Consider the following 13741-nt stretch of genomic DNA (forward strand, 5'->3'; position numbering starts at 1 on the left):
TGATTGGTAGGCCACGGCCATTTTGAAATGTAATTTCTCTGATGCCCGGCACGCTACCCTCACTGCCGCCCGCACCTGTGCTCATCAAACTTGTAATGATGAGCAGGCTGTCACAATGACACTGAGCAGCAGGACAGCGGATCAGTCTGTCAGTGTGTGACAGAATGATCCGCCGTCCTATCACATCTGTTTCAGTGACAGGGGTGTGCTTTGATGTGGGTTGAAGGCACGTCCCTGTCACTGAGGAATAGGGTAGGTGTCGCTTCCCCATTGATTTTCAATGGGCTTTGCAACCTCTTTTTGTGCACGCGATTACCCATACACATGTGAGATATTGCATGCCATCGCATGTGTCACCCAACATGATGCACAAGCCCGCCGGTCGAATCTTGCTTCATCAGATATCATGTGTTGCGCATAATATCCATCTCATTGCATGTGCGATCGCAATGCGATCTGCGGTGCCGGTAGTCAGCGAGGTGGGTGGTGGTGTCTCTGATCTGGCGGTAGGAGGGCTGGAGGGTGGCAGTCAGGGACATAACTAGAACTGTGTGGGCCCCATAGCAAAATCTTGACTGGGGCCCCCACCACCACCATTCACTCTGTGAAGCGGGGGCAGGCAGGGAATGTCAGCAGGGGACCCAGCATTTATGGGCGTCCCCATAAAAACAGTGGGCAATCCCCTACAAAGGCAGGCATGTTGTTGCCTGCTCAGGGGGGTAGGGGAGCTGACGCCACATGACGTCAGCGCTCGCCCCAATTTCGTCAGATAGCGGCTGGAATGAAAGTCAGTCTAGACTGACTTTTATTATAGAAGGAGAGAAAAATTATTCTCTCCCTTTTGACCACAGCCTATCCAACAGGTCTGAATCAGCGTCTGAGCAAGAAACATGGGGCGAAATGTAATAGGGTGCGATTTTTAGACATGTGCGATTTTTGGTCAAAAACGTCCGAAATCGCACATTTTCCGAAAATCGTACATTTAATAGGTTGACAATTTTTAGTCACATTTCAAATCGCATCCAGATGTTTTCCCATTATAAAGTATACAACTCGCAAATGTAATAGGGTGTGATTTTTTAAAAAAATAGACCAGGTTCTGACAGGCGAATTTCACAGAACCATGCACAGATCATTGAGATCTGTGCATGGTCCTGTTAATAAAAATGTGTAAAAGTGTTTTTATAAAAAAAAAAACGGCGTGGGGTCCCCCCTCCTAAGCATAACCAGCCCCGGGCTCATTGAGCCGGACCTGGTTCCAAAAATACGGGGGGACAAAAAGCATAGGGGTCCCCCGTATTTCTGAAACCAGCCCCGGACTCTTGGGCCGGTCCTGGTTCCAAAAATACGGGGGACAAAAAATCTAGGGGTCCCCCGTATTTTGAAACCAGCACCGGGCTCCAACAGCCCGCGGTGTCATGCCACAGCCGGGGGACACTTTTTATACAAGGTCCCCCGGCCAAAACATGAGCACCGTGGCTGGTCAGCCTTGGACGGGGTACCTGGAGGAGTGGGGACCCTCCCAATAAAGGGGTCCCCCCCCCAGGCTTCACCCGTCCAGGGCTGAAGCCCGGGGCTGTCACCGGCGTCCGTGGCCAGTGGACGCCGGCCTGATAGGGTTAAATCGATCACACGTTACATTGCTTTATACCGGAGAACTACAAGTGCCAGCAGACCTCCCCCGCATGCTGGGACTTGGAGAACCACAAGTCCCAGCATGCGGGGCATTAATGGGCCCGCTGGGACTTGTAGTCCACCTGTAAAAAGAATGTTTATAAAAAACACACACACACAGAGAAGTAAAAGTTTATTACACACACACCTCACTTTTACACCAGCGTTACTTACCATTCCTGGATCCAGCGCTGGTCTGGCTGCTTCACAGCCGGCTCCCCCCGCACTGACAGGCAGCGGGGAGAACCGGCTTTCTCCGTTGCCTCTAACAGCTTCTGTAGCGCTGTTCCAGCGCTACAGAGGCTGAGAGCACGATTGGCCGATACGTCTCCATGGAGACGCATAGCTCAGCCAATCGCGCTCTCAGCCTCTGTAGCACTGGGACAGCGCTACAGAAGCTGTTAGAGGCAACGGAGAAAGCCGGTTCTCCCCGCTGCCTGTCAGTGCGGGGGAGCCGCCCCCAGACCGGGACTTAGCCCCGCCTACCAGCCAATGATGGTCCGGGAAAACCCCCATGCTGGACCATCATTGGTTGGTAGGCGGGGCTAAGTCCCGGTCTGGGGGCGGAGCCCCAGATGTAAACAGAACACCGGACCGTGGGAAGAATGCTGCTGGGCACCCGGAGAAGCGTTGAAGACGTCCGGTGAGTATGAATTCTCTCCACAGGCACCCCAGTGGATTCTACTGGACAAGGGGACCGATCCTTCGTGGCAACATAGGTGAGTATTGGATGTATGGGCTCCGAATGTAATAAAGTTTTACTGTCAGTGTGTTTGTGTACTTTTTTAACTATTTGTACTACTGTGGGACTACAAGTCCCAGCGGGCCCTTTATTGCCCCACATGCTGGGACTTGTGGTTCTCCAAGTCCCTGCATGTGGTGCAGGCTTGCTGGGACTCATAGTTCCACAGCAATATACAATAGGATTTCAGCTATTTTTTACACTAATCATCAGCTCGATGCCCACAGCCCAGGGGCATCGAGGACAGCCCCGGGCTTCAGCATGGGCTGGTAAGTTCTGGAGGGGGGGGGGCCTTCTTTGGGGGGGTCCCCAGGACCCCTGCCTATGCTGACCGGTCAGATGGCTGAATGCTTTGGTCGGGGGGACTTGTATAAAAAGTCTCCCCCCGGCTGTGGCATTACCCTGCTGGCTGGTTGGGCCCGGTGCTGGTTCTTGAAATACGGGGGACCCCTAGTCATTTTGTCCCCCGTATTTTGGGAACCAGGACCGGCCCTTGAGCCTGGTGCTGGTTTTATAAAATGCACGGAACCCCGACTTGTTTGTTCCTGTGATTTTATGAAACCAGGACCGGCTCTTTCAGCCCGGGGCTGGTTATGCTCTGGAGGGGGGACCTTACGCCGTTTTTTTTTTATTTATTTTTTTTTACCCAAAATCGCATATATGAAAATGCGCACATTTTCATGACTAGAAATCACGGCAAATCGCATTTTTTGACGCAAATTCGCATCTCATTACATATGCGAATTCGCTGCAAAAAATGCGATTTTTAAAGGTGCGATTTGGTGCGATTTTTTTTTAGTCTAAAAAATCGCACCCTATTACATTTCGCTCATGGTTCTTGCCCTGATGCTATCCTAACAACCATTTAATTATAACGATGATTTCTACAGCCACCCACGGTGCAGGCCAGTACACTCAAGAGCAATCCCCCTCCATGACCATACTAGCCTCACCAGCAACCCCCCCCCCTTTCCCGTGCAAATGTCACAAGTTTCACCCCCCACCCTCACCTCTATCACTGGCGTCAGTCCATCCGTCCGGGTCCCCTCCTGATGCCAGGGCTCCTGTTCGCGCGCACCGTGTCTCCTGTTCAGCAGTGCCGGTTCTGCTGTGCGGAGCCCGCCGGGTGTCACCTGCCTCTTATCTCAGGCTGCCGCACGGGTCCACTGTTGACTGACAGCGGGTCCGCGCCCGCCGGCTACCAGGTCTCCCTCTAAGTTACAAGAACCAGCAGGGGATCATGGGACGTCGCAGCACTGCTGGCAGGGGGAGGGGGAGTGCAGGACTGTGCCGCTTGTGGGAGAATTGGATTGGACTGCTGTGGCCTCGGATCGAGCGTGGGACTACGGCGGCACCGCTGGTGGGGTGAGCGCAGGGACTGCATTTAAAAAAACTTCAAAGGGTGCAGGGGATTGCCAACTGGGCCTGGGCTCCCCCAACGGCCGGGCCCCATAGCAGTTGCATCCCCTGCACCCTCCATAGTTACTCCACTGGTGGCAGTATAGCAAAGTTGGCAGTGGGTGGCAGGAGGACTGGCGGTGTAGCATAGCTGGCGGCAGTCGGCTCATTCCGTATGGCAAAATGGTAATTTCGGACCATTCTGTGTGGCAAAATATTAATTTTGGCACATTCTGTGATGTGAATTTTGGCGCATTCCATGTGGCATAATGTGAATTTTGTCGCATTTCGTGTGGCATTATGCGAGTTTCATGTAATTCTGTGTGGTATAATTAAAATTTCAGCGCAATCCATTTGGCAGAATGTGCATTTTGGTGTATTCCGTGTGGCATAATGTGAATTTTGGCTCATACTGTGTGGCATAATGCAAATTTCGCCTAATTACGTGTGGCATATTGTTATTTGAATTTTGGCTCATTCCATGTGGCATCATTTGTAAGGGGTGTATTGCACTGGGAGGGGAATATTTTGCACAGGGGATGCCGGTAGATCACTGGTAAGTAAGTTTACAAAAAGTAGATCCCGGGTTACAAGTCCAGCCACTCCTGCTCTAGTCACCAAGGTCGAAGATACAGGAAAATATATGTACCTACACTGGCTATATACTGAGCTCAGCTCTTAGCCTTTTCCACGGATAAAATTATGAAATAACATTCTTTTAATATGGAAGCTTGCTTCATTCATTAACATTGCCTAATAATTTTTATTTCTAAAAATGTTTTAATTATGGGATCATTTTTATCTCATCTACCGCTTATATTTATATAATTTATACTGGTACTTTCTCATCATTGCAGCCACAGCTTACGCCAGTTACATTAGCCGCTTTCAGAATAGCACCATTGGCCCCTTACGAGCTCGCTTCACTTCAAGCTCAGTGTCTCGTTTCACTCACCACAACTTTACTAAGGGTAATCGATGGTGGCGTGGACCCAGGGTGGTGCAGGTTAAGCTACGTAAATTTCGTAGAGTAAGGTGTGGGCGCAAAGATGAGGAAGTACCTTTATATCTATGAAATTGATGCATCAAAAATTCATGTTTTTTTTTTCCGATTAAAAATATTAATTTACTACATCAGTCCTGTCGTATTGGCATAGCGCATAACAATGGAATATTATCCTATGCGGTTTTTTATCTCTAGAAGGTAAGTTTCTTGTGTTATCACAGGCACAATCTATAGTCTCCTACTTTATGGAATATTTGATACTGAACATACATAGTTGATAAATAGTGCCTTAAATAATTGTGGGTTGTTTAATAAAACTGTAGTGTAAAATACACATTCCTCATGCTGTATGCAAGTTTGTAAGGTGCATGTGAGTAGATAGCATTTCATTGTATCACTCTTTGCATAGACCTAGAGATTGTGAGGGATTTTTATCTAAAATGATCATTAAAATTTTCACAGCAGCACCTAAGTTTTCGGAAGTCGAAGGGTTATCTCATGGGGTCTCCTAGAATTGAGGTCACACACCAGACAGCCAGTGTGCTATACTTTACCATTACTGACACAACTGCACGGATAGAGCTTTACACTGTAATACACAGCAGCACATACAGTACTGCAGCTCAGAGACTCATGCCCTGCGTGAGTGAGCACTGGCAGCTGCTGGTGAGACAGAGCATGTACCTGTGCACACCTGGCAGGCAGGTGGGAGGGGCCAGCAGTCAGACACGCCCAGGGCAGCGGGGAGTGTACAGGTGATTACATTTCCTGGAAGCTGGGAGAGGCGAAGAGAACACTTCTCATACACAGATCTCTCTTATGGGAAACTTGCTGGCAGGGGCACCGGCGTCGCGCCCATAGCATGCACACAGTCCCAGGACCCGGGCGACGTTAGTGCCAGTCCCGGGGTAGCTGGACTGTAACATGGGCGGGGGCCCGGGCACTGGATACTCGGCCAAGATGTTGCTGGGATTGTTACTGGGCTGCCTGCTCCTGCATCTCACAGGTAGGAACCAGCAGTAATGTGACGTATGCGCGCACCCCGCCCGGGGCCGCAGCTCCTCCTATCTATTTGGTTATTGCAATTTAACGTAATGGCCACCTTGGGGTCAGGAAGGAGCAGAGACGCTCCGCGTTACTGGCAGCGTCACGCTGGACGCACTCAGTGGTGGCAGAGGGGTGGTAGCCTTACAGCAAATGCCGTTGCCAGTCACTACTATGTACAGGCACAACAACTAGTGATATCCATCAGTTGCCCATATGTGATACAAATTGATTGATAACCTCATGGTGCAGAGTTTTTTGTAAGTGAACCATCAATGGTTTCGCCCATCGATGGTCACCCCTACTTTTAATGTTTAGTGAATTGTGGGCCAATCAGGTGTGTGGTTTCCCAGGTGGGAGGAGGTTGTGCTTTGAAAACTATTCAATAGATCTGTATCATTAATGGTTAAAAACCATCTGATTCTCCCCATTCATGGTAAAAGTAGTTACCATTGTATTACAAGTATTAATGGGTGTCTCTCACATACATACACACTGGAAGAGTAAAACCAGTATGATCAGTGCACTTTTCATACATCCACCCCTTAATCATGTATCATAGAGCAACACTCAATCCCCAAAAGTGTCAGATTGATTATTTGGTTATAATAGTATACATTTGATTTGTGATTATGAAATAAAAGAATACGGTGTAAGGGATATACCTGGAATATTGTGCATGGGCCCTACCTAGCATAATTTGTATAAAAGGCTATACTGTGTGGTGCAATGTGTATAAGGGGTAATGATATGTGGTGTAACGTGTGCAAGGGGCTTTTTTGTGTAGTGTAAGGTGTATTAGGGGGTACTACTGTGTGGTGTAAGGTGTATTAGGGGGTACTACTGTGTGGCGTAAGGTGTATTGGGGGTACTACTGTGTGGCTTAAACTGTATAAGGAGTATTTCTGTAGTGTTCATTCTAGCACCGTGCTCCTTGTAAAATCCTTGCAGTTCCACTTTCCTGCCTGGGTTGTCGCTGTCTGCTGTTGTACTTCTAGCACAGTCTGGTTTGGTATTTGTGATAAAATTCGACTGTCGTGAAAATTCGAAAGCAAAGAGTGGCTCCCCAGGCAGGAAGGAGGAACTGCAAGGATTTTACAAAGTGCATGGTGCTAGAACGAGCACTACTACACTCGTGTCATTTAAACAATCACCACTGTTTGGTGTAATGTAAATTGGTACTATTGTGTAGCCACTCCCCTTCCCTGTGAAGACATGCCCCTCTTTGTTTTATTATATATATAAAAAAAATTCATGTGCGTTTTGACCTTGCATTAAAATGGGGAAGGTGTGTAAAATGTCTAGGTAGGGCTTTGGCAGGGAGATACTGTCAAGTACCAATAAATACTGGCCATATTCAAATTGTTTATTGTTTGGTCTATCCACAGTTATCTCTCGTGCTCTCATATATAAAACTAGGCATTTCCTCTATATTACATTTATGTGTCTTTCAGAATTTCTGTAGTCTGGATAGTCAATTAGTGTTCGCACGGGAACGCCCAGAAAGTTTGTATAAAAGCAAGAACCTCTCCCTGCATGATTCACAGTTTGGCAGAATGCACAAGATTAAACCTCTCTTATATTGCCTATATCAAATAAACTAATTGGTATATTTAACCAGTAAATGGCTAAATAGCAGCTACTGTAGTTTATTTGCTCTGCTTTGTAGGCTTAATGATAATATTGGCTTTCTTACATATGCTTCCTTTTAATGTCTAGGGACACTGCTATTTCACAGTACTAGACACTGTACTAATATCTAAATAGTGGCATGTACGGCATATATCCTATCCCTTGCTCATTGCAAAGCCGGGTCAGAGCAAGGATCTTGATCCTGGGTCAGACTCTTTGATATTAAACCTGGATCACCCATTATACAGAGGGTTTAACCCTTCTTATAGCTCAGGTGGAATTGCTGGGTTGGTCGACCCGAGTTATAAGCTTTGGTGCTTGCACACTGCACCAACCCGGGTCCGAGGTTCGGTGTGAAAGAGGTATCAGCACTGGAGGGCGGCAGTTCGGAGTGACTTGGCGGCCCTCACAGCCGCATCACCCGGCACCCACTACCCTTTCGTGCAGACTGGAGGTGGCAGGGGGGGGGGGTCGGTGTGGTCTGAGGGTTACCTGCGGCGCTGTCTGCAAGCTGCGGTTACGGGGGTCCCTGCGGCGCTATGTATTAAGTTGGCGGGGTCCCAGCAGTGACTTGTAAATAACTAGCGCTATCTGCCGTGCGGCGGCGGGGGAAGCGCTGCTGAGTTTGAAATAACTAGCGCAGGGCTGGGCAATTGCGGCCCTCCAGATGTTAGTGAACTACACATCCCAGGATGCTTTACATTAGTTTTGCTATGTGGCCATGCTGAAACTGATGCAAGGCATGCTGGGATGTGTGTTCATCAACATCTGGAGGGCCGCAATTGCCCAGCCCTGAACTAGCGCTATCCGCCCCACGGCGACCAGATTTTGGGGGAAGCAGAATACCACCCCCAGCTGTATAGGAGCCAGGGGCAGGTTTGTCGCGGCGATGCTATAACAAAACTCTAGCTGGCATCGCAAGCCAATTGGAGTTTACTGTTCGGGAGCCAATCAGGAGCGGCAGTGGTAGCTCGGCTCCTGATTGGCTGTCTGACCAAGCTCCGAATGACTCGTGATCTGGCGCGACTGTTGAAATAGCTGCGCCGCTTGAAATAGCTGCGCCACGACGGACCTGCTCTTATACAGTAGGAGGGGGGAGCCCTCTGGACGACCGCTCTACCCAGCTGTTGCCTTTACCGCCGAGGATGGATGAGAAGGCTGCCATATACCCCTTGGTAATGAACAAGTTTGCCCCTGGCAGAGCATTTAACCCCTTGGCAACGAGCAGGTTAACCACTTGGCAACAAGCAGGTTAAATCCTGGCAGACCATGTTTAAACCCATAGCAACAAGCATTTACCCCTGGAAGACCATGTTAACCGTACTCACATGTACGGTTGCAGCGATAATCTTATAAGATTATCGCTGCAACTGTACATGTGAGTACGGTACGAACCTATTTCTACTACACACGGAGGTGCTCCCCAAACACAAAAGATACCTTGATGTGCCTGTACACCCATCCCTCTGTGTGAGTGAGGGTACGACATCTGTTTGGGAATTCTTTTTCTGGGTGAATTGGCCCCTCAACTATTTACTTGTGTATTATATATACACAGATTTTAACTAATGAATGTCCATCTGTTTTCTTTTCATATCCAACACATATGAACTATTGAGTGAACGGGAAACCAGCGCCTATCCTACATTGGTTTACTTCCTACTATTTTGTTTACAAGAGGCCCCTGGTGAACCTCTTCTACCATCGTAAGGCTGCAGGATTCCGGCTTTGCGCCTTGGGACTATTTCAAATTTTCTGTATATTGTCCCTGTTATTAGTTCATCCTGGCTCCTACATTTTAAAGAAATTTTTTGAGCCCTGATTATATACATTTAACTGAAAGGGACACAGCAGCGCCTGATTCAGCTTCAGTTGTAGTTTTGTGTGTAATTGGAAAACTACAGCTACCAGTCTTGGCATGCAGGGGTCCTGCTGCATAGTGAAGCGCTCGCATCTTACAGGTTGCCCCCTGGTAAGTTCTTGCACACGCTCCAGCATGTGCAAGTGTGTGGAAATCACCTGAATGAACTTAGGCCCAAAGTTTAGTCATGTAAAGACTGACTTGACACTAATATATAATTTTATTTTGTGCTGTTGGTCTGGCACTCTGGACAAAATCAATAATGTGCCACAGTTCCCGCCTCAGTGTAATAGATATAAACAAACCTCGGCAAAGTGTTTAAGCTTCTGCTGAAAAAAATAAGAAGCTTCAAAACTTTGCCAAGGTTTGTCATAATATATGTGTAATAGAAGCAGCACTCAAAAACATGGGTCTTCAAACTGTGGCCCTCCAGATGTTGTGAAACTACAAATCCCAGCATGCCTTGCCACAGTTTTGCTATAAGGGAGTGTTAAAACTGTGGCAAGGCATGCTGGGATTTGTAGTTTCACAACATCTGGAGGGCCACAGTTTGAAGACCCATGCTCAAAAATAACACAGCATAAACACGAACGTGGCAGCAATGTTTCGCTGTTTTAGTTACCTTGTAATGATGTAATTGAACTGTCACTGCCACGTTCATGTTTATGCTGTGCTTCTGCTTTGTTTATGTATTTGTACCCCAGTGTAGTGTTTATTCTAGCACTCGCCAACTTTGAAAACCCATGCAATTCCTCTTCCCTGCCTGGGGTGTTGCTGTCTGCTGTAGTGCTTCTACCACAGTGTGGTCTGTGTATCAGCAGTGATATGCAACCCTCCCCCCCCCCCCCCCCTGTGCTAAAAGCACTACAGCAGACAGCGACACCCCAGGCATCTCCATTGACGGTACCAATCCAACTGAAAATTGTTGAGGGAGTGCTCCCTCTTCCGCTGTATATGTATGTATGTATGTATGTATGTGTGTATGTATGTATGACATCTGACCTAGTTTATATAGGTTTTCTGGTCATGACTTTGCAGTGTAATTATAGCTCCAGGCATATGAGTGGAGTGTTTTCAGTGTTGTGTAGCTGCTATTTATATGCATTGTGAAAACATTTTGCATTGGAATAACACCTGTTTCAGCAACATATATACATATGTCATAGTATGGTTAGCATCTCTGGTAGAAAATGCTCTTTAGGATCGTTGATCGAACCCCCTCACACTAACCTAGACATACATTTTCTCCCTCCCTTTTCGCTCTTCCACCCTCTCCTCTACTCCTAATTCTTGACTCTCCTTCTCATGACTTGTGCACCGATTGGATCTCTCCGTGGATGGGTCGGCGGTCCGGGACGGCTGCTGGGCAGGTACTATGGTTCAAACTTTTTCTGGCTGCCTGCCATGTTAGGGTAGGACCAGAAAGTTTGTTTATAAGTTTTACTTGCTGCTATTCATAGCTCAATCGTTTTTTTTTTTTTGTTCACTTCATTTCTGATTTTAGACAATTTGATCACTATGTCAATCTAATGACATAAATGGATTGACAAATGGGGAGTTTATCCTAAAATCTACCTGTTAAAAACTATCAACGACATTGCTCACCGTTTTTCTGAATGAGTCTGAAAATGCTCCTCATCCTACGTAGATAGTGCACCATTATAGAAAATTTTAGAAAATGTTTTTGGATCCTCATTGATACGATTGTAATATCTTCATCCAAACTTGGATGTGCTGTACTATTGCTTTATTGTATGAGATTCAATAAAAAATATTTTGGAAGGAAATGCTCTTTAGATTCAGAACAAAGTACTCCAAACACTAGGGTGCATATTTATTTTAATCTGCATATCGGATTAAAATCGCCTAAATTTGCAATACAATAACTGAATATATCGCAGAGAAAATTCTGGTCCTGCAAAAGTCTTCCCTGGGTATTTTTGTGAAAATATATGCTGCACCCCCTCCACCATCAGACAACCTCCCCCCCTTTCCAAACCTAGATGACCCAATCATCCGTTGACTGCTGTAAATTCTGGTGCCGAATGGGGTCCCAACTAACAGAGGATATCTCCCTCATGGGAGGTCCACGACCCCCACACAATGAACATGAATGAATCTATCCACAATCTGTCAGCTCACCCTAGATATCCAAGTTTAACTGCTCCGGTGCACATTCAGAGGATCGTACATCAAATCCATAGAAATAAATGACACTCCGAGACTAGTAGTAGTTAAAAACAAATACACTTGTATTTAGAAAGCTAACTTCTTTGGGGAGGCACCCCCATCATCAGGGCTACGGCAATGACGTGCAACAGTTAAATCGCCAAATATCCACATAAAATCCAGCACTAACCACCATATAAACCCCTTTTAATCACAAAATCATCAGCCACGCCAAGCCAATAATGAAGGAGGGTGCACCCGGACGGGCCGCGGTAGGAATTACTATATGCGGCAGCTTTTTTTAACTTAAAACAACAAAAAAAGACAGCAACTCAGGGAAAACGTGGTATGGCATACCTGCAACATATTTCTTACAGGTATGCCGTACCCCATTATTTGCTGCACTGCTCACCATGCTGTGCCAGTGGAGGGTCCCTGCACAGCACGGCAGGTGGTTGTCTATCCTAGGGGTGGCAGGCTGCAGTGCTAGTCCTCAGCGGACTAGCGCTGCAGCCTGCCACCCCTAGGAGTCTGCAGCCTGCCATCCATAGGAGTCCGCGTGCCGCTTTGCCGATTACTGTGCAGTCCAGCGGAGGTAAAATGGAGGCTCAAAATAGAGAGGGGGGGGGGGGAGGAGATAAAAATGGTGCGAAAATGTTCTGCATGATATGAATAGCAGGGATATTATGGGCCTGATATTTTAACTCACCCAAGGAAAAAAACAAACCAATGTATAGCGTACCCGATCACTTAAAAAGACGTCGGGTGTATCTATAAGGTGTGAAAAAACTTGGGCCCAAAAGTGATCATATGAATACCCCTCATATATGCAATCTGTGATTTTTAAATCTCACACCCATTTTATCCCTTTTTTAATAAGGGGAATAAATGGGCGTGATAATTAAGACCAATTAGAAAAAGATTTGAATAGCACACCCGACCATCAGATGCGTGAATTTGAAAGGTGGGAAAAATATTACGCCCAAAAAGTAAACATTTGAATACCCACCTATTCAGAAAAGCTTATTAAATTCCAGAACCACATAACCTTCATAGACCTCTTCTATCCAATCACATGCCCACTGTACAGTCCAAAAATATCTTCTCTCATTTTTTTCTCCGCATTTTTAATCCTCCTGATCCCTTGCCAAAATGACTGGGTCACCGTATCAACCAATAGAGAACACCTATCCTTGTGTGTCAATGCTTATATCCCTATTGATTGTAAGCTTGCGAATAGGGCTCTCCTACCTTTTTAATTTTCTGTATATACCCAGTTTGTTGTATCACTGTGTCCAGTTGTGAAGTGCAATGGATCAAGTGCTGCACTATATAAGAAACTGTTAATAAATAGGGCACTCTTAATTGTATTTGTGTAATTGTCAATAAAATTATATATTTATAAAATATTTGAAATAAAGCCTTCATTAAAAGTTATGTTTTACTACACATACACAATTTACAATTAAGAGCCCCAGAAAGTCTCCTTTTCTCTCCATAGTGTTTGCAGTATGATGTTAATATATTTCCCTCCTTTTCTTCCCACCATTTGAAGAGAAACTCCACTTAGATTAATGCTTTGTCTTACTTTATGTATTACAGTGCATCTGGAATGTATTCATAGTGCTTCACTTTTTCCACAGTTTATGTTACAGCTTTAATCCAAAATTGAAATGTCGTCTCCCCCCCCCCCCCCCCCTCAAAATGCTACACACAATACCCCATAATGAGAACATTAAAAAAAATTTGGGGAGATTTTTTTCATATTTATTGGTACTTGTTTCCTAGCATGGCGCCCACGATTTTTATCTTATGGCATCGGGTCTATCTGATCGGGTCGCATCGCATGCGATGCGATGTGATCAGACCCAATTTTTCATTGTACAGCCACCCTGATGGGTGATTACTATGTTAAATGCACCCCCAGACCCGATTTTTCATTGTACAGCCACCCTGATGGGTGATTAGTATGTTAAATGCACCCCCATTGTTAACGCCACTATGAAGGCCAGCGTGGCGAGCGCGGCGGTACGCATCCTCCGACCTTTTCATACCCCCACTATCCACGTCGGCGCGGAGTTGATTTTAGATAGTGTGGCGAGGGGACGCAGATGACTTCACATGTATTCTGCTGGGCTCGCCACGCTTCGGGCTTGGTGGCTCGCTACGCTCGCCACACTATATAAAATCAACTCCACGCCGACGTGGATAGTGG

The 13741-nt window shown here is 46.5% G+C and overlaps 1 protein-coding gene across 1 annotated transcript in view; it reads left to right on the forward strand.

Annotated features, from left to right (window-relative positions):
* Positions 1–5529: 5529 nt before the first annotated feature.
* CDCP1 (CUB domain containing protein 1) overlaps positions 5530–13741 on the forward strand; it is a 68562-nt gene continuing 60350 nt past the window's right edge. Inside the window, exon 1 of the mRNA XM_083188554.1 lies at positions 5530–5826. Within this exon, the coding sequence (XP_083044680.1) occupies positions 5745–5826 (82 nt within the window). The 5' untranslated portion in view covers positions 5530–5744. The remainder of the gene's footprint in view (positions 5827–13741) is intronic.

This window comes from Crinia signifera, chromosome 5, assembly GCF_055691185.1.
Source record: "Crinia signifera chromosome 5, ASM5569118v1, whole genome shotgun sequence".
NCBI lineage: Eukaryota > Metazoa > Chordata > Amphibia > Anura > Myobatrachidae > Crinia > Crinia signifera.